Source organism: Littorina saxatilis, linkage group LG6 (genome assembly GCF_037325665.1).
Source record: "Littorina saxatilis isolate snail1 linkage group LG6, US_GU_Lsax_2.0, whole genome shotgun sequence".
NCBI classification, from domain to species: Eukaryota; Metazoa; Mollusca; class Gastropoda; order Littorinimorpha; family Littorinidae; genus Littorina; species Littorina saxatilis.
In genome coordinates, this window is record NC_090250.1 from 23,470,057 (window position 1) to 23,491,397 (window position 21,341).

A 21,341-nucleotide genomic window follows, 5' to 3' on the forward strand; every position below is an offset into this window, starting at 1 on the left:
CTTATCCTCATGTGTCTGTAAATTTTCTTCTGTATGAAGGTGTATTACGTGCAGTAAAACGTCATCAACAAAAATTAAATATAGAATTTGAAAATAAATATGTGTTGTCCGAAATGTTGTTATGTAAACTTGTTTTGCAATCTGATTCAAAGATTTTGTATTAGAAGTTGGTTTACAATGATGGTCCATTAAAACCACAAAAAATGAATATTAATCTGGATAAGACAACTGTCCTTTCACAAGTTATAAAAACAACTATTGATACTAGCTTGCGGTGGTTACAGTATAGAATTTTATACAAAATTATCCCAACAAGGCGTATGTTGTTTTTGAAAAAAACTTGTAGACTCTTCACTGTGTTTCTTCTGTAAAGAAGAAGACAGTTTGGATCATTTCTTCTTGGACTGCCCTACTTTTTTGAGGGATTTTTTAAAGTGGCTACAGGAAAGTTTTTCACACTGTGCACAGTTGATTTTATCAAAGGAATTTATTATGTTTGGTTGTAAAGAGGCTATACATCTTTCTTTCTTTCTTTATTTGGTGTTTAACGTCGTTTTCAACCGTTCAAGGTTATATCGCGACGGGAGGCTGTATATACAGACAGGGTTTCTGATTTGTTCTTGTTGCTTGCAAAATATTATTTGTATACCGCAAGACTGAAAGACATGCTGCCACACATTGATATTTTTAAGAAAATTGTACAACAACGATTTAGAATAGAAGGATATAACGCCTTCATTAGTGGCAATACTCAACAATTTAATGCTAATTGGAACAAGTACACGGATCATTTTTGATTTATCCTGTTTGGTTTGTTGTTGGGTTGTTGTTTTTGGTCTCCTGTTACACGTGTACAGTTTAAAAGCCTCCTATGTCCAAAAGCCCGTTTTGTTTTAATTGAACCTGTACTCAATAACATTACTCAATTACCTAGACCACCACCATTTCTCTCTCTCTCTCTCTCTCTCTCTCTCTCTCTCTCTCTCTCTCTCTCTCTCTCTCTCTCTCTCTCTCTCTCTCTCTCTCTCACTCTCTCTCTCCTTACCTGTTCGCAAACCTTTACCCATATAAATGTATGTTTTAAATGTATGTTTATTGTATACACGGGCCAATGTATATTTGTAAACTTGTCTTTATGTATATATAAAAAAAAATCAAGAAACATGGAGGAATCTGGTGCAATCTGAGCCATAAGGTTTTTTTTATCGCTGTGAGTGACGTACGTGACAGTTCAGTCTGCTGCGCTGGACTTGGTTTTGATGTTGGAAGACCTGTTTTTTGTAATTGTTCTTTTGCGTTCACATTTCCATACCACCTAAGCGCGTAGTTGCTTTTGTACCAAAATTGATCCCCAATTGTAATATTCATTTGTGTTGTAGTGTGCAAAATGCTGAATTTTTGCAACCATACTGTAATATGTTATTTCAATTTAATCAAACTTTTTTGAAAAGTTCCAGTACGTCAAAAAAAAACTCATCAAAACGCCATATTTTACACACTGTTTAGCAATTCTGTTATCAATACTCATGTCAAATTTAAAAGCAATACAATGAGCCATTCCAAACCAACAGGGTTTTTACCCACATTGCCCATAAGAAATGACGCCAAAACAGGCCTTTTACGGCTTCTGACGAGGCTGACACCTGTCTTCTTCAAAATGGCAAAACAACTCTGCTAGGCACAACAGCTGAACCAAATCAATTTGTATGGGTAGAAAATGAGTTTTTCTTTAATTTCAGATCAAAAACGGGGTCACTCTTGCTTATTTAGATTTTTTGTGTATTTTAGAGTCTGCAAATTTGCTTTCGCGAATTTGATTTTGGGGTGTGTCCTAGGTCTCCGGTACACTGCATAAAAACTAATTGATGAAAAATGAAACTCTTTATTTCAAACGGTAGGGGAATGAATTACCTTTCTGGCAATATACTTGGTTTTACTATAACTGGCCGCATCACAAAGTTCTACAGCTAAATGTACGTATTTAGTTTTTTATGACGATTAGTGTAGATTGAACCAAGACAAGGGAAAATACTCAGTGTCTGTCAAAATCAAAGTGCGTACAGCCCCTTTATTATCTACTTTCGCTTCAAAATAGTTGCAAGCATGTTCGTTTGTATTGATATCCGAAATAATTTTATAATCGTGCTTTTTTTTCTTCATTTTTTTGTATCACAAAGCAAGTTAAACACTAACATTGAAGACACACTCTTTTGAAAAACAATGACCCCGAACAGGTTGTTTTGTTTAGCTAGCTTGCATATTTCGTGTGATATGCTATTCCTACTAATGCAGGTGTCGATCGCATGAGCGGTCAAAAGCGGGACTTTTTTTGTCATTTTGTAGGGGTATCATGACAAAAAGCGCTGTATTTCAGCAATGAATAGCTACACAAAACAACCTGTTCGGGGTATATAATTGATTTGGCTTTCTGTTCGCATGTACACATTTCAAAGTTTTGCCATTTATTTCTATTTTTATTGGGCCCTTCTGTTTTTGTCAAATCCATTTTGAGGGTACCCTTATTTAAGCGGCGGTTACGTGATCCCGGTAAAAGAAATCTTTAATCCGAAAAGTGATCCACATAGTGAAGTGAACGGCCTTAACTGGCATATCAAGTTTGAAGGCAATGACAGGGGAATTAATGCTTTTATTTGGGTGCAAAATTCGTTGCAATAATTTGTTGGCGAAGTTTAAGACTGATCAAGATTAAGTATTTGTGTGCTTGCTTGCTTGCTTGAACTCACTTGTTGATGGCGATGAGGAAAAGGAAGTGAGGAGCCAGCATCTTGAAAATGGGGTGATGCTGAGACAGCTGTCTGTGTGTTGTAACCGCCACCCCCTCCATCAGCAGATGGGTGAACCCTGTACATCAGAAAAATGAACACATTTATGTGAGAGACTGTCTGCTTTATCTAACAGACGAACACGAATAACAGGAGCAACGACAGCATTACGAAGCATGTAGCAAGTCAATTCACAAGAACACAGTCAACAATGTGCAGTATTTTACCAAGATGTGTAATGGACTGGTGGTAGGAGGCGTCCGCATTGTTGAACCACATCTTTGCAATGGTCCAAGACCATCCGTCGGTAGGCAGAAAAACCTGCACACAGCGAGGGATTGTTTTAAGAATGCTGTTTCTGTGCATCAGGAATAATTATAAAGGGACATGCGTGTGTGTGATTGTGTGTGTGCACGTGCGTGTGTATGTGTATGCGTGCACGCGCTTTTGTGTTTGTGTGTGTTTGTGTGTGTGTGTGTGTGTGTGTGTGTGTGTTTGTGTGTGTGTGTGTGTGTGTGTGTGTGTTACTAAACATCAGTTACCTTATGCATGCATCACCTGTATACGAGGAGCTTTCCTCAAAGTAACTACCTTGCAATAAATCAAACACGTTTTAAATTCTGTCAATACACGACTGAATGATTAAGTCTTACCAGTTATACTTCCTTGACCACCCTGAGAACTCTTAGGGCTGTCGCCCACTTATGTCGCGTCAATGACATTGAAGCTCGGCTGACGCGCCTCAGAGCAATCTCCAGTTCTATGCGTGCTGGGTGTGCCAGAAGTTCTCAAACACTGCGACGCATGTCGCGTGTTTTTCCTCAGCTTTTCCGCGCATTACAATCAAGGAAACTCACTTCGAGTCAGCATTTGCAATTTGCAAGTTCTCTCCCTTAAATTAGCCTATATGAAAAGGATCGCTGGTTGTTCTTTTTAAATTAAAGATATATTATTGAAGGCGCCATTTTGGAAAGTTTTCTGACGATTTGGACTTCAAAGTTCAAGGGACATTCGCTGTATTGTAATTAAGAAACACCTGCAATAATTTGCTCAAAACTACTCCGAAACTATGCCAAATAACTAAATGAATTTTAATCATCGAGCGGCTAGCATCGCCAAGCTCTCCTGTCAGGAGTCCGGGCCGGCTTCCGAACGTCATTATTGTTTATCTAATCATAGATACCCGTTCGTCAAAGCAGATCAAGACCGTTGGATTGAGGAAGTCAAATCTACAGTCTAGCTTACGTACGCAAATTCCGTGCCATACATGGCTAAATCGCTTCTCACAACAGAAACAACCAAAATGTTGGTTGGAGAATATCAAGGTCTGCAATGACTAACAAACACAGCATTCAGATTTGAAGAATAGAACGCTCAAACTTTAATTCCAAGACCTTCCTCATGTATATTGTCATCTCTTCAACTCCCAACACGTACTCCGTAGCTCTCGGTTCAATTTCAAATCTGTATCTATAGGCATAGCACATGAAATACTCAGGTTCGAAAGGTGAGAACGAAATCTATTAACTCGCCCAAAGAACGTCACAATTAGCATAACAGTCTGGGATGCCTACTCAAAACGCAACCGGTTTCAATTTGTGTAACTCAGCGCTCAAACGCTTATTTTAAGGTATTCCTGGAATGTGGTCACATAACTACAACTCCCGACCTAAACTGTATAGCTCTTGGGGCGAATTGCGACAGTTTTCTTGTTAGACATATTCCCTTTAAGTGAAATAGGTATAAGCAGCACTCTAAGCGTACAATCCACTATGTTTGAACCACACAATCCGCTACTTGCAGCAAGGTTTGTGACTGTGCGCATGGTTGCCACCGTTAGGTCTCAGCTATCGGATTTAGGGGTGGGGTCTGGGGACGTTTTAGTCAGTAGACCACGGACGCTGGTGAATAACTATAGTTAAAATAAAAGGCACGCCCGATTGTTATCTTGCAGCAATTGAAACCATGCTGTAACTTTCAGGGCATGCGCTTTGCGCAACACCATTGTGTAATTATCGAATATGCTCACTCGCTGTCACAACTGCACTCCAATTTTTAATTTATGCTGTGCAAGAATCTTAAAATACCAACGCGCGGGAAAAAAACCTTCCACACTCATTGTAAACAACACTTTCCGAGGCCATGACTTGGATGTAAATAGAGTAAATGAGCTTAAATGATGTCAACTGTAGTAATGACAATCGCAAATTTATTAACAGAATTCGAATTGAAAACATTTAGGAAAATGTTACACTTAAATGGATCATTTATCTGAATTTGTTTAATTTCATTGGAAGGGATTTAAAAATTAAGCTAATCACAAGCAATTAGTTTTGAAACAAAAATGTCCAGTGGATTTCTGTACGGCATATATCCTCTATCAAAGCTCATCTAGCAAAATAAAACACACACACGCACACACACACACACGCACACACACACACAGACACACACACACACACACACACACACACTCACACACACACACACACACACACACAAATCCCTGTCCGTGCCGATCTGTCAAAAGCCTACGAGTTGACATTGTTAGAGTTGACACTGTTATATAAACTTCTGACCATGTTATAAATGGGAGCGAAAGAGACACAGCGCAAAGCTTACCGGATTGTACGGTGCAGATTCCTGGAACAGCTGAATGGCAACAGGCTTCAGCCTGCCATCCTTGCCCTCCTTCTTGTCCACAAAAAACAGGCCTATTGGTGCACACACCTGAAGAAATTATTATAAGATGTAATGCATTAGCTGATTAGTGCAATGGTCGCAATACATTATTCAGAAAAAAATTTGGAATCAGTAGGAGAAAAGGGATTAAGGAAGAAAGAAAATGAAAAAAACATGTCGCGAAAGGCGAAACTACAACATCTAGTCAAGCTGTTGACGTCGAACTCACATAACGAAACTGAAACTGAACGCACTGCATTTCTTCACCAAGATCGTATACTCGTAGCATCGTCAGTACACCACTCGTGGGAAAGGTAGTAACATCGACAAGCCAGACTAGCGCGGGAGTGGTTGCGCTGAGCAGGATAGCACTCTTTTATGTATCTCTGTTCTTTTTAACTTTGTGAGCTTGTTTTCAATCCAAACATATCATATCTATATGTTTTTTGAATCAGGAACCGACAAGGAATAACATTAAATAGTTTTTAAATCGATTTCGTTAATTTAATTTTGATTATAATTTTCATATTTTTAATTTTCAGAGCTTGTTTGTAATCCAAATATGACATATTTATGTTTTTAGAATCAGCAAATAATAAAAAATAAGATAAAATTATTTTTTTATTGTTTAAAAAAAAGAAGTTTTATTTACAATTTTCAGATTTTTAATGACCAAACTCATTCATTACTTTTAAGCCCCCAAGCTGAAATGCAATACCAAAGTCCGACCTTTGTCGAAGATTGCTTTGCCAAAATTTCAATCAATTTGATTTAAAAATGAGGGTGTGACAGTGCCGCCTCAACTTTTACAAAAAGCCGAATATGACGTCATCAAAGGTATTCATCGAAAAAATAAAAAAAAGTCCGGGGATATCATTCCCATGAACTCTCATGTCAAATTTCATAAAGATCGGTCCAGTAGTTTAGTCTGAATCGCTCTACACACACACACGCACACACACACACACACACACACACACACACACACACACACACACACACACACACACACACACACACACACACACACACACACACACATGTATACATCACGACCCTCGTTTCGATTCCCCCTCGATGTTAAAACATTTAGTCAAAACTTGACTAAGTGTAAACGGAAACAAGTCGCGTAAGGCGAAAATACAATATTTAGTCAAGTAGCTGTCGAACTCACAGAATGAAACTGAACGCAATGCCATTTTTCAGCAAGACCGTATACTCGTAGCATCGTCAGTCCACCGCTCATGGCAAAGGCAGTGAAATTGACAAGAAGAGCGGGGTAGTAGTTGCGCTAAGAAGGATAGCACGCTTTTCTGTACCTCTCTTTGTTTTAACTTTCTGAGCGTGTTTTTAATCCAAACATATCATATCTATATGTTTTTGGAATCAGGAACCGACAAGGAATAAGATGAAAGTGTTTTTAAATTGATTTCGACAATTTAATTTTGATAATAATTTTTATATATTTAATTTTCCGAGCTTGTTTTTAATCCGAATATAACATATTTATATGTTTTTGGAATCAGCAAATGTAAATTTGGATCGTTTTATAAATTTTTATTTTTGTTTACAATTTTCTGATTTTTAGTGACCAAAGTCATTAATTAATTTTTAAGCCACCAAGCTGAAATGCAATACCGAAGTCCGGGCTTCGTCGAAGATTAAGACCAAAATTTCAACCAATATGGTTGAAAAATGAGGGCGTGACAGTGCCGCCTCAACTTTCACGAAAAGCCGGATATGACGTCATCAAAGACATTTATCAAAAAAAGGAAAAAAACATTCTGGGATTTCATACCCAGGAACTCTCATGTCAAATTTCATAAAGATCGGTCCAGTAGTTTAGTCTGAATCGCTCTACACACACACACACACACACACACACAGACACACACACGCACACACGCACGCACATACACCACGACCCTCGTTTCGATTCCCCCTCGATGTTAAAATATTTAGTCAAAACTTGACTAAATATAAAAAGGAATGAAGGGAGGAAGGAAAGAAGGAAGGAAGGAACACGTCTATCACCATACCAATTCTTTTCTCGCACGTATGTCACTTATATTTTCAGTTGGTGTCAAAAACGAATCTGTATACCGCCAACAGCTTATTCTTTACGTGACAGAGTTACGCTTTTAAATCCAATGCATCTTCGCAGATAAAAAGAGCCTTTTATTCATAACCTTCTTCTTGTTCATTCTTGGGCTGAAACTCTCACGTTGTTTACGTGTATGACTGTTTTACCCCGCCATTTAGGAAGCTATACGAAGCTTTCGGGAGATGAATTCTTGGTATTTTTGTGTTTCCATAACCCACCGACTCTGACATTGATTAAAGGATCGTTTCTTTGCGCACTTGTTCTTGTGCTTGCGTATAATTATATGCACGAAGGAGAAGACATGGGAGATCGATAAAATCTCCACCCTTAGCCCAGCAAGGGCAGCCGGGATTCGAACCCACGTCCTTCCGCTTAGGACACTGCGCCCGCCGGAATCTTTACCTGTGAAAATAGTGGCACCAAAAAAAGAACAAAAAAATAGATAAAAAAAACATGAAAAAAAATCACAGCAAAAGCTGGCAAAGGAACTTGATGACATAACATCTGTATTTGCAACCGGTAAGCCACCTGTTCTGTCAATCGTTTTTGAGGCGGCACACGTGTTTACATTTAACAACATACAACCAGTGTTGGGTTTTGAGATACCTGCTACATGTATCACATTCAGCTACACTTGCTGCTAAAATTAATTAAGACAAATATTAAAACAATGAATCAATTTATTTATCAATTGTTACCGTGAAGCCTTTTTTGGGGTGTCTGACATTTTGAAGTATCTTCAGATCACAAATGTAAAGGCATTTCTTCCCAATGGCTTGCTCGATAGTCAGCTCTCCAATAAATGGTTTCAGCGTTTCAGCAGACACGCCAATCCTGAAGAAAAAACACACAAAAACAGAGATACCAGCACCAGTAAATTCAACAAAAGCTCGAGTAAAATAAAATGTAACCAACACACGGGAGAGAGACCACCCATGTGAGATAACAATATCCTTCAATTCACACGTGCGCGTGTGTTTGTGTGTGTGTGTGTGTGTGTTTATGTGTGTGTGTGTGTGTGTGTGTGTGTGTATGTGTGTGAGTGTGTGTGTGTGTGTGTGTGTGTGTGTGTGTGTGTGTGTGTGTGAATAGGTAGACTAACCTTGACCATCTGCGATGCCGTGATTAAATAGAATACAATGTATTGGTTTTTTATCTTTTACCACCTTCCTGCATATTATGTGCGCGTGTGTGTATGTGTGTGTGTGTGTGTGTGTGTGTGTGTGTGTGTGTGTGTGTGTACGTGCGTGTGTGCGTGTGCGTGCGTGTGTGTGTGTGTGTGTGTTGTGTGTATGTAATCACAATAATTTTAAACCCTCTGTGATGCTGCATGTACTGTTTATATTTATGGCCAAAATGTTTGTATCTATATATATATATACGACTAGTGTCTGTCTGTCTGTGTGTGTGTGTGTGTGTATGGTTGTGCGCGATGCACGGCCAAAGTTCTCGATGGATCTGCTTCAAATTTGGTGGGCATATTCAGGTACACCCGGGACAGGACACAACCTGGTCGATATTTCAACACGTGCTCTCAGCGCGCAGCGCTGAACCGATTTTGGTTCCACCTCAGCTACCCGGGCCCCCATACCGACACACCAAAGCCAAAGTTCTCGGTGGATCTTTTTCAAATTTGGACACCGTATTCAGCTACACCCCGGACACAGTATCATCGATGAGATATTTCAACACGTGCTCTCAGCGCGCAGCGCTGAACCGATTTTGGGTTTTCTGTTCATTTCACCATTCCCAGTAACTCTTCCTTATCTTCTCCATGTTTTCAGCGTTTACCTCCCTTCCTTCGTATGGTGCACTATAGTATGAGGGGGCATCTTCGGATATTCCCGGCGTTCTGTTACTATTTTTAGAAGGTCACCGCAGTGTCCAGAACGTAAATTGGACCCGTAAATTATCCTCACTGTAAAAGTGCAAAGGTCGAATCAATTTATAGTCACGCGAAAAATACACTGTCATCTATCTCTCTATATATACGGCTTCTCTGTGTTTGTGTGTGTGTGTGTGTGTGTGTGTGTGTGTGTCTCTCTCTCTCTATGTGGGCAACACCTGTGGATTGTTCAGTTCTGTTTGTGATGTGGTCTGGCGACTTTTGTGTATTTGTATGTACTGGCCTTCCTTTGAGAAGCCATAACAGTCCAAGAGGGCTTAGAGATAAGCTCAATCTTGTTTGAGTGGAGTTCGCCTCCAAAGGTGATTAACACGGTTACATTCGTCGACAAGGATGGGACTCGATATGGTCAGGAATGGCATTATGGCCACTGAATCATTTTCGTACTGTTCCCATTCCACGAATCTGGGAGGGACTTAAGCTTGGCGGGTCCATTGTTCGGACCCGGCGAAGCCGGCGTTCGGCTCTAAGTACTTCTTCCCGGCGAAGTCGGCTACCCGGCGAAGCGGGTATTCATCTAGTTATCTATACGTTTTAGGATTGTGATAGATGCATTGGTTACTATCTCTTACCAGCAACTCATGTGCGCGAGAGTGTGCGTGCGAATGTGTGTGTGTGTGTGTGTGTGTGTGTGCTCCTTAGAATGGACTGTGAATAGTGTGTTGGCTGTATTGACCGTCAGAATTATTTTAAGAACCAGGCTGCTGCAGTCAGTTGACATGTTTCGCATATTGTAGGGTTTAAAAACTATTTAATGTTATTCCTTGTCGGTTCCTGATTCAAAAAACATATAGATATGATATGTTTGGATTGAAAACAAGCTCACAAAGTTAAAAAGAACAGAGATACATAAAAGAGTGCTATCCTGCTCAGCGCAACCACTCCCGCGCTAGTCTGGCTTGTCGATGTTACTACCTTTCCCACGAGTGGTGTACTGACGATGCTACGAGTATACGATCTTGGTGAAGAAATGCAGTGCGTTCAGTTTCAGTTTCGTTATGTGAGTTCGACGTCAACAGCTTGACTAGATGTTGTAGTTTCGCCTTTCGCGACATGTTTTTTTCATTTTCTTTCTTCCTTAATCCCTTTTCTCCTACTGATTCCAAATTTTTTTCTGAATAATGTATTGCGACCATTGCACTAATCAGCTAATGCATTACATCTTATAATAATTTCTTCAGGTGTGTGCACCAATAGGCCTGTTTTTTGTGGACAAGAAGGAGGGCAAGGATGGCAGGCTGAAGCCTGTTGCCATTCAGCTGTTCCAGGAATCTGCACCGTACAATCCGGTAAGCTTTGCGCTGTGTCTCTTTCGCTCCCATTTATAACATGGTCAGAAGTTTATATAACAGTGTCAACTCTAACAATGTCAACTCGTAGGCTTTTGACAGATCGGCACGGACAGGGATTTGTGTGTGTGTGTCAGTGTGTGTGTGTGTGTGTGTGTGTGTGTGTGTGTGTGTGTGTGTGTGTGTGTGTGTGTGTGTGTGTGTGTGTGTGTGTGTGTGTGTGTGTGTGTGCAGTATGGATGTGGCGGACGTGCCTGTCTGGAGTACTTTGGGTGTTCTTACCTCGTATGTTTTATTGTTCTTATTTTTGTGTTTTAAGGTTGTTGTCTTATGTTGTTTTGAATGTTTTAAGAGCAGACGAACCACACGTTTCAATCCATTGTAATTAACTGTATGGACAATAAATGATCTTATGTCTTATGTCTTATGTCTTAAATGAGGTCGTGTCAAAATAGTCCGGAAGGGACCTGATTTTTCACAGCTTTTTTCCACAAGTTGCTTTATCAAATATTAAAAAGCTCGCTTTCGCTCGCATTTCAATGTTTAGAAAAGCAGCTCGTGTAAATGTGTAACGACACAGCAAGCCATGAAGGCTAAGGTTGCCTAATATGGACCACTTCCTAATATGTACCACCTCCTGTTCTGAAAAAACTAATGGTGCTAGGGCGCTTAAAACAATTTCATTCGCTGTATTTACCCTCTCTGAATAACTTGCACATGTCAAAACAGTTGCAGAAACACAAACCACAAAACCGTTGGTTTGCTCTCTTTTTACATCTCGTCAAGTTTTGACTAAATGTTTTAACATAGAAGGGGAATCGAGACGAGGGTGGCGCTGTGTGTATGTGTGTGTATGTATGTATGTATGTGTGTATGTATGTATGTATGTATGTATGTATGTATGTATGTATGTATGTATGTATGTATGTATGTATGTATGTATGTATGTATGTATGTATGTATGTACTAGAGGAATACCCGGCTTCGCCGGTTTTTATCCACCAGTTTGTGCCCGGGGTCCACCTGAATATGCCCACCAAATTTGATGCAGAATATTTACGATATCACAAACAGAACTCTATAATCCACAGGTGTTGCTTTGCGAGCTATAAAGAGCTATAAATATCTCACAACTTCTAAGGCGCACAACTCTGCAGAGTCTGCTGTGAAGGGCGGCGGTAGTCTCCCTGTCACACCCGCCCCCCGTTTGAATGAACCGAACCATGGATCCTCCAGTCGAGTCCCATTCATGATGATGACGCCGAATGTAATCGAGTGCCGAATCACCATAATCACCTTAGGAGGCGAAGTCCACTCACACAGGAATGAGACATTTAGAGCTTATCTCTAAGCCCTTTTTAGTCTGTTATGGCTTCTCAGAGGAAGGTCAGAACATACAGACTCGTTAAAATTAATATTAAAAGTCCTACGGTTTTGAGCCATTAAGGACTTGAGTGTTTGTCCGCTTTCAAAAAGAGGAAAGAAAGAAACAAAAAATAAGGAGAGGAGGGCAGGGGGTGGGGTTGAGTTGATAATGCTCTGTGGAATTTGTTAAAATGAAAAGTAGTTAAGATGTTTCTTGGTAAGAATTATAAGTCTGTATTCTATATCTTGAATAACGGGTTTGTAAAATGATTTTTTTTTAATTCAAATCGAGTTAAAAAGTGGAACCTTTCAGGATCACCAATAAAACCAAATAGATGAGCAAGTAAGAGGAACACGAACAATAAATCTCAAAACTTTTTACAAATAAAAGGATTAAAATGTAAGCCACGAAGGCCGTGGTAATAAAAACAATATGTACAGTTTGGCGACTAGTGGGCCTTGGGTGAGGATATGTTGTCTAGAGGGTAGTCGCTGGAATCAGGAGGGATGGCGGGAGCCACTCGACCTCAAACTGAAACACGCTGATGTGATAATCTGGGCTTAGTTATACCCACAGCCCCATGTCCGAGTCCCTGACCAGTCGGCACAGCAGCAAGCTGTGTGACCAGCCTAGAGAACTGCTACTGCGCAAATAATCCTGGGGACTCAGACCATGGAGCTGCATATGGTCATATAAGGTTTTAAAGGTAATTCTATTTGTAGCGCATGGAGCGAAAATGTGTTGAAATGAATAGGGTTCTCCACAATGGCAGGACTTGTTAAAGATATGGAAGCGGCAGCCGCCGGCACGGAGGCGTCTGAAGATAGTGAGGAGGTTTGTTGGGAGATCGGGGTGTAGATCGTTCATATCAATGGGTTGATAGGACAGAGATGTTACGTACTGACTTCGAATGAGTTTACGGATTTTACTGTAGAACTCGGTTACTGAGTAGCCGATGTTAGTGTTAGCTGGGCTAGATTCTGCCGCTTCTTTGGCAGCGACATCCGCCAGTTCATTTCCCCGGACCCCTACGTGAGAGGGGACCCAGAGAAATGATACGGATGTGCCGGATGAGATTAACTGGTGACATATAAAGAGGATTTCTCTTTGTAGCTCTGTCCGATTTGATGTGTTTCGATGCAGAGCTTGTAATGAAGAGCGCGAGTCAGAGCAGAAAACTACCGCACGCGGTGTGACTGGGAGGTCATTTATAAAAGTGCATGCCATGAGCAAGGCAAATAGCTCGGCTGAGAATATGGAGATGTCTTTATTAAGAGTATATTTCCTTGAGATTTTGAGATCTGGGATCACAAAGGCGCAGCCAACGCTGCCGTCTGCAAATTTGGATCCGTCAGTAAAGACTTTTAAATGCTCCGAGAATTTGTAGTTTAGGGTTTCTTTTGTAACAGTAGCCAGGTAGACGGGGTTATCTTTTTTGGTAGTATTATCTTCACTGTCGTATATGATAGTAGGGGTTTCCTCAAGCCAAGGCGGGTAGGAGGGCGGGGGGACCCTGGCCAGCTCACTGACCTTCACCCCGCTATCGGCTAGAATGCGGTTTACTGTGTCGGATAAGGGTAGCGTTTTGGCCAAGAGTTGAGTGCTATGTTTGGTGTTGGCCTCATAATTTTGGTGCTGAGGAAAAAAGTCAGTCAGGACCTCGCAGGCAGAGTTCTCTACCGCGTGGGCTCTGACAGCATACTGAGCTGAACGGAGTTTTATCTCATCCACAAGGGGCAGCCACCCACACTCGCTGTAGACTCGACTCTTACTCGCTTGTTGGGAGAGTCCCAGAGCTATTTTGAGCGCCCTGCACTCTATAATAGCCAGTTTTTTCATGAGCGCCGGGCGCGTCGCGAAATAAGCTTCGCACCCGTAAAGGAGGCGGGAGCGAATTAATGCCCGCACTACCTCTGTGACACACTTACGTCCTCTGGCCCAGGATTGGGACGCCAGGTAGCGTATGATATAAAGATCCTTGTTGGCCTTATTGATCAGATGTTCGATATGACTGGTCCAGTTAAGTCGGGTATCGATGATAACGCCGAGGAACTTAACTTCTGAGCTCGGTTTGATAATATCACAACCTATCTTTATACTGCAGTTCCTGTACAGTTGTCTACGGGAGACAACAAGAAAGACTGTTTTATTTGAGGCTAGTTGGAAGCCGTTGGTGTACATATATTGACAGAGGTTGTCGATTTTAGTTTGGTAAGAAGATAAGTCAACAGTGTTGGTAACTCTGTTATGGCGTGGTCTATTAGTGTCTATTAAGGCGAGGTCGTCCGCATACAGAAGTACACTGGCACCGTCAACCTTAACAGAAGTAATGTCATAGAGCATGATGCTGAATAAGTTTGGCGCGATGATACTGCCCTGGGGAACCCCCATGTCCAGCGCATGGGTTTCGGACACCGAAGAGCCCACTCGGACAGACATCTTGCGATTGCTGATGAAGTTTTTGATGAATTGGTACATGTGGCCAGAGACACCGATTCTGCCGAGTTTTAGGAGTAGACGAGCATGCCAGACGCTGTCGTACGCAGATTTAATATCAAAGAAGGTTCCAAGAAGAGAATTATTACTATGTGCCAAGGTCTTTTTGATTTTTTCAGTGACGTGCACAATGTGGTCCGCACACGAACGACCTTGCCTAAAACCTGCCTGGCATGTAGGAATGATATTGTGTTTATTGAGGTGGAACTCCAGCCTCTGGTTCACCACACGCTCAAAGATCTTGCTGAGGTGGGGGGTTAGTGATATGGGGCGGTAACTGCCAGGTAGATTGCCCGGTTTTCCGCTCTTCAATACTGCTACTACTTGTGAGTCTGACCACGCTGCGGGGATAGTATCCTTTAACCAGCATAGATTGAAAAACTGAGTGAGCAACTTAACAAAGTTAGGTGGTAGATGTTTTATCATGTGATATGATATTGGGTCTAAACCTGTGGATTTTTTTGGGTCTTTCACAGAAGAGATGGCGTTTTGGACTTCTTTTGCCTTAAACATGCAGTTTATAGGCAACTGGTTGTCATCTGGGGGATATGTGAAACCCTTCTCCTGATCTAACCTATAATTGAGTCGTTCAGTATCTAGGGATTTTGATTGACTATTTTTGGCAAAGGTATCTGCTAATAGGTTTGCCTTTTCAGAGTCAGTTGTGGTCATTTTATCACCCGATAGTAGTGGCTTTTCTTTAGTTCTGTATCTACATTTAAATCTGCGGATTTTCTTCCAGATTTTGCCACAGTCTTTGTAATCTTTAGTTTCTTTGTGGACAAAGTTTTCCCAGTTTTGAAGTTTAGCCTCAGCGGTGATCTGGTTAAATTGTATTTCAGCTGACTTCATATTCGTGAAGTTAGCGTCTGAGCAGTGCCTGAGATATGTCCTAATGTGATATCGCTTGTTTGCCAAGGCTTCATCACAGTCTGCATTCCACCACTCATTCCTTTTGGCCTTACAGTTAGGATTTACTGATTTAAGCGGAATGTGATTATTGGCAGCAGTGAGTATACATTGACGTATGTTATTGTAAGAGGCTTCGATGTCATCCGTAAGGAGAGTTTCCTCCCTGACACCCTCGAGCTCCGCACGGAAGCTGTCCCAATTTGCCTGTTTGTAATTGTACTTTTTTCTGACCTCCGAGTTATTGCGATTAGGGGCGAAGTGGCGGAAGGTAAGAACAATGGGTAAGTGATCGGAGCCGAGGGCGTCCGGGAAAACGTTCCAGTCGATGTCAGTGACTATGGCATTTGAGCAAAGGGAGAGATCGATTGCTGATGGGGAATGGTCAGCTCTGTCTGGAAGTCTGGTTGCCGAGCCATCGTTTAGTATACAAAAGTCAGTTTCCAAAATGACGTCAGCAAGGTTGCTATTGGCATGTTTGTATCTAGGGTTAGCAGAGTCCCACAGAGGGTGGTGATTATTAAAATCACCCATCACGCACCAGTGTGCCCTGCTATGATCCAGGGATTTTAGCCAGTCGGTAGTTCCTTTTTTATTACACCCGTGGGGGTAATATATGTTAACTATGTTGAGGTTTTTGGATCCTTTTATTTCGATTTCAACAGCACATGTACTGAGATTTTCTGAACTAGGGATGAGAGGTGCAAAGGGTTTGTAATTTAAGGAAGACTTTAGATAAATAGCTGTTTGAATGAGTTGCCCTGAGCCCTTTTGCTCTACTATGGGAGGGAAGTCAAAACCATCTATAGAAGGCAGTAGGGAGCGTTTTCTCTTGACTGACTGGATAACTAAGATGTCAGCAGAGTGATTTGATATATAATTATATAGCTGAGAGAAGTTAGAGTTGATAGAGCGACAGTTCCACTGTAATATGATAAATCCGTGACCGCTTTCACCTTGTTCAGCCATTTTAACACGCACAAAGAAGGTAAGTTAAAGGGCAGATTTAAAATAGGTTAAAAAGTGGTTTTAACAGCTTTCATATCCGTCACGGACAACTGCTTGGCACCAGCAAGGGCGCCCAGCGCCAGAGTGGCGCCGCCCGGAATGAAGCGTTCAACCTTGGTGTTGGAGAGTTGTGTGTATGTAGCTGAGAGGGAGTCGATCAGGTCGAGAGGACTCTGCATCTGTCTGGCCTTAACCATGAAGCCGAGGCACTGCTCGATGAAACCTTGAAGGCCTCTTTGTTGTTCATTTAAATTTGCATATTGCTCTCCTGTTTTTAGCTTATCTAGTGCAGCGTCGGCTAGCTCATGCTCTGCCTTCTGCTGCTCATCCCTCATCTGCTGCTTTATTTCCTGTTCAGTTTTAAGTTTGTATTCTCTGAATCTCTGGGCCAATCCCTCCTCCATTCTCCCCATCAACCTCTCGAAGAGCTGCTCTTCTTTCGAGTCCTCCTTCCTGTTCTGGGCTTTGCGTAGGAGGGAGGCCTTTAACCCGGGGGTCCCATGAAGCGGCGCCTCTGCCGGCCGAGCCGTCTGAGACTTACAGGGCGCCTGGGGGCCAGGATTTGGATTTTGCGAAGTTGTTTGGTGCTTCGCGGTTGCAGCAGAACTGTCCGCATGAACTGGAAGGAGTGTATTGTCATGTTCGGTCATTTTGTTTTTGATTTCTTGTATTTTATTTACTTGCCCACCCAGGGGGGGGTCTCTGGACAGCCAAAGAGTACCCGGACCGGGGGGTTGAGGTCCGCCGGATCGGTTGCGGAGGGGGACGCCAGAAGGAGTCCCTCATTTCCGCTGGGGCAGTCGCTGTTTTATTTTGTTGTTTGGCGAGCTCGCGCCGCGCCCGATCCAGGGCCTCAGAATATGGTATGTATGCTGCCGACCTGATCTTATTGGCCTGCAGCCTCAGTCTCATTTCCGGGCATCCAAGATAAGCGGCGGAATGCTCGCCCTTGCAGTTTACGCAATGTTTGGCCTTGGTGCACGTCGCTCCGTCGTGGCCCTTGGAGCCACATCGGGGGCAGATCTGCACTTTTGATTTGCATTGTTGTTTTAGGTGCGATAGTCTCTGGCACTTCGTACAGCGCCGCACTGGAGGAGTGTAGGGTTCGACGCCGTACACCTCACTCTCCAGAACGACGCTGTCTGGAAGAATTGCCGTTGTAAAGGTGACACGGACCGCCTGAGACGGTTTCCCATCCCTAAGGAGAAGACGGCGAAAAGATCGAACCGAGGAGGGGCCCTTTTCTACAAGACTCCCATCCTCCATCCGGACGCGCACGCCCACTGCCATCTCAGACAGGTCTGTTCCTGAATGTATTGTGGGTATGCGTTTAATGACACCTTCGGTTGTTACCTCCGGACGGTGGCATTTCACTTTGATGCCGCCGATCGAGTCCAGCCTCAATAGCTTGTTTTGTTGTGATGCTGAGGAGCACCCTACCAGGACGCTCCCAGCTGCCAGCATGCGTATTTCTTTGACCTCGCCGATGGCAAGGTCAAAAGTTTTTTTCCTCCTGAGGCCGAGTCCCTGCAATGTTGCCGGGCCCTCCTTCAGGTCCTGCACCACCACGGGGAACTCTAAGAAGGAGGGAGGAGGTTGCTTGGGTTGGTAAAGAAGTTTTCTTCGGGGTCTTTGTTTTGTGTGTGTGTGTGTATTGGCAGGTGGTAGTGGCTGTTGAGTTGTCTGGTTTTCTTGTGATTCAGTAAGGGGTTGGGAGGTGTCGACCCCCCGGGCAGATGTTGCATGGGAAATACCTGTGTTTCCCTGAAGAGGGGGACCCTCGCAGAGGACCTTTTGCTTCTTTTTCTTTTTGGGCTTCTTACGATTGACTTCGGTGAAGTCTTCCTCAAAATGATCAGTAATCTGAGAGCGTGGGGGGCTATCCCGGAAGAGAAGAGATTCCGGAGAGCTCTGCCCCCCCTCAGGGTCGTCCTCCCGCAATCTCTTTCTCTTGAAAGGAGAAGATATGCTGGTTTTCTCATTGGTGATTGCTTTATTAAGCTGTTTGGATTTTGGGGACTGACCAGTCCGGCTGGCCCGGTCAGTCTCATTCAGTGATTCCATGGGAATATCTGGGGCGCGGTCAGAACCGCTTGCTGTTTGGTCCATATTAAGGGACCAATCTTGCTCCCTCAGAGCAGTGGTATCCGTTGGAAGGTAGTTATCTACCCAGATGAATGTTTCCCGCCTATCAGCAAAGGTGGTGTTTGGCAGTTTGTGTTTAGCAACTTGGCTCATCACTTACAAGGTACGGTACGGTCACCAAGAAAAAACAAGCCAAACAGCTCAGGGTTAAAAAGGCAGGATATATAAAAGCAGGGTAACAAAAGCGTCCCAAGACAAAGAGTGAGCTGAAGCTCACCCCTCTAGCGACTTTCACTTCTCTCCCGAGAATCACGAGGACTCCTGCAGGGCGAGTGAGAACGCCACCAAGGGCAGCTAGCCCCCTTTCTGGACCCACGCCAAGAGCAGAGGGAGCTGTGTCGTGTGTTTAAGACACAACGAAAATGTGATTGTCCCCCTTTACCCTCAGGAATTCGGGAGAAAATCGCTATTTGAGCACTGACTTGGCTATGTAAGCTCGAGGTGCGTTAAAGCAGTCGCTATGTAATCAGCATGTTTGCTTGTGAAAGAACGCACTCTACGGGCCAGCAACTGCAGTGAATTACTCGTGCTGAGTGTGACATGACATACTGACTCAGAAAAGCAGCCATACCACATCACAAACAGAACTCTACAGTCCACAGGTGTTTTCTACAGACACACACAAACACACACACACACACACACACACAGAAGCCGTATATATATATATATCTATATGTATAAATATATAGAGATAGATGACAGTGTATTTTTCGCGTGGCTATAAATTGATTCGACCTTTGCACTTTTACAGTGAGGACAACTTACGGGTCCAAGGAAAGCGTTCTGGACACTGCGGTGACCTTCTAAAAATAGTAACAGAACGCCGGGAATATCCGAAGATGCCCTTAATAGCGTACTGCACCATACGAAGGAAGGGAGGTAAACGCTGAAAACACGGAGAAGATAAGGAAGAGTTATGGTACTTGATCCCGAAAAAAACACCAAAATCGGTTTGCGCTGCGCGCTGAGAGCACGTATTGAAATATCTCATCGACCAGATTTTGTTTCGGGTGTATCTGAATATGGACACCAAATTTGAAGCAGATCCATCGAGAACTTTGGCCGTGCATGGCGATCAAACACTCAAACACACACACACACACACGCACACACAGACAGATAGACAGACACAAGTCGTATATATATATATAGATGTATGTATGTGTGTGTGTGTGTGTGTGTGTGTGTGTGTGTGTGTGTATGTGTGTGTGTGTGTGTGTGTGTGTGTGTGTGTGTGTGTGTGTGTGTGTGTGTGTGTGTGTGGAGAGAGCGATTCAGACAAAACTACTAGACCGATCTTCATGAAACTTGAAATGAGAGTTCCTTTGTATGATACCCACAGACCTTGTTTTCATTTTTCGATAAATGTCTTTGATAACTTCATATCCGGCTTTTTGTGATTGTTGAGGCGGCACTGTTACGCCCTCATTTTTCAACCAGATTGATTGAAGTTCGGATCAAGTAATTTTTGACTTAGTCCGGACTTTGGGATTGCATTTCAGGTCGGAAGCTTAAAAATTAGTTAATGAGTTTGCTCATTAAAGTTGTCATCAAAACCGATTTTTCACTTACAGATTAAAAAATGATTGCATTGTATTTCTCATCAAAAATATATAGATATGTTATGTTTACTTGAAAAACGCGCTCAGAAATGAAGAAAACAGGTCGAGTATAATGTTCGGATGATTCGCGGTGACGAGCGTGACCCGTCTCGGTCTTCGGGGAAGTTTAGCCGAGACTATCTGAATGGAGTCTCGGCGATGACTGGTTTTTGGTGTTGATCTTTTTAATTGATGCCTACAGATTGACTAAATGTTTTTATATCACTTGTTTACACTTTTGGCATTGTTCACTCTAAATTTGACGCTTATTAGTTTCGGTCCACAGCAAAAGCTGTTATCACAAAATATTGCTATATATGAAAGCTAAGACTGTATTTGTTACATTTCTGCTGTGTTGACCCGAGTTTTTAATGCAAACAGAAATAACAGCAACATCTCAAAGCATGTGTACAACCTTCAACAAATAGAAGAACATAAAAGCTAAAGGCTGGTTACCTTAATTCATTAAGAAGCTCGCTGAAAATAACCTGTAACTACCCTCGAGCTTTGAACAGACTAAAACATATATACCGAGCAACAAAAGAAACGCGAAAACAATCGTCATTGTTTGATTGACAAAATCTCCAACAATTATAGAGTTAGAATTATCAAACTACAAAAGTTTGATGAAGGCATGTTTGACCTTGCTTTTGTGTGATTATGTTGATGCTGCGACTGTTTCAACACACGGGACAAGCAGGTTTAACGTTAAACCCATAATGCGCGCTCGCAGCACGTGCAAGTGGAGCAGGAGAAACCTGATGTGTGAGATGTGTTCACTAATGCATTAGCAACCAAAAGAGACCATGGCACGCTTGTTGCCAGTCTCACTTTTGAAACAGCCAGGAAGCCAAGATTGACACCACCAAAATGCCAGGTCGATTTAAAGTTGGGGATGACCCAGAAGCGCTGGCATGTGCTTTAAACGTGCACATGTCAACAGTCTATCACCCTCAGCCATGTTCTGTTCACATTAGAAGCACTGCAGTTATGCAACGCGGTGGATTATTTGCATTACCTCAATAAGGAAAGATCACAATTTCCTGCCA

At 42.5% G+C, this 21,341-nt stretch overlaps 1 protein-coding gene and 1 long non-coding RNA gene across 2 annotated transcripts in view; one reads left to right on the forward strand and one right to left on the reverse strand.

Annotated features, from left to right (window-relative positions):
- The window catches only part of LOC138968794 (uncharacterized), a 379,269-nt gene that overhangs the window by 194,517 nt on the left and 163,411 nt on the right, over nucleotides 1–21,341 (forward strand). The window lies entirely within an intron of this gene.
- The window catches only part of LOC138968787 (arachidonate 12-lipoxygenase, 12R-type-like), a 68,401-nt gene that overhangs the window by 20,797 nt on the left and 26,263 nt on the right, over nucleotides 1–21,341 (reverse strand). Inside the window, exons 8-11 of the mRNA XM_070341430.1 lie at nucleotides 8,268–8,403; nucleotides 5,406–5,513; nucleotides 3,011–3,104; nucleotides 2,745–2,862 (exon numbers count right to left, since the gene is read on the reverse strand). Coding sequence (XP_070197531.1) covers nucleotides 2,745–2,862; nucleotides 3,011–3,104; nucleotides 5,406–5,513; nucleotides 8,268–8,403 — 456 coding nt within the window. The remainder of the gene's footprint in view (nucleotides 1–2,744; nucleotides 2,863–3,010; nucleotides 3,105–5,405; nucleotides 5,514–8,267; nucleotides 8,404–21,341) is intronic.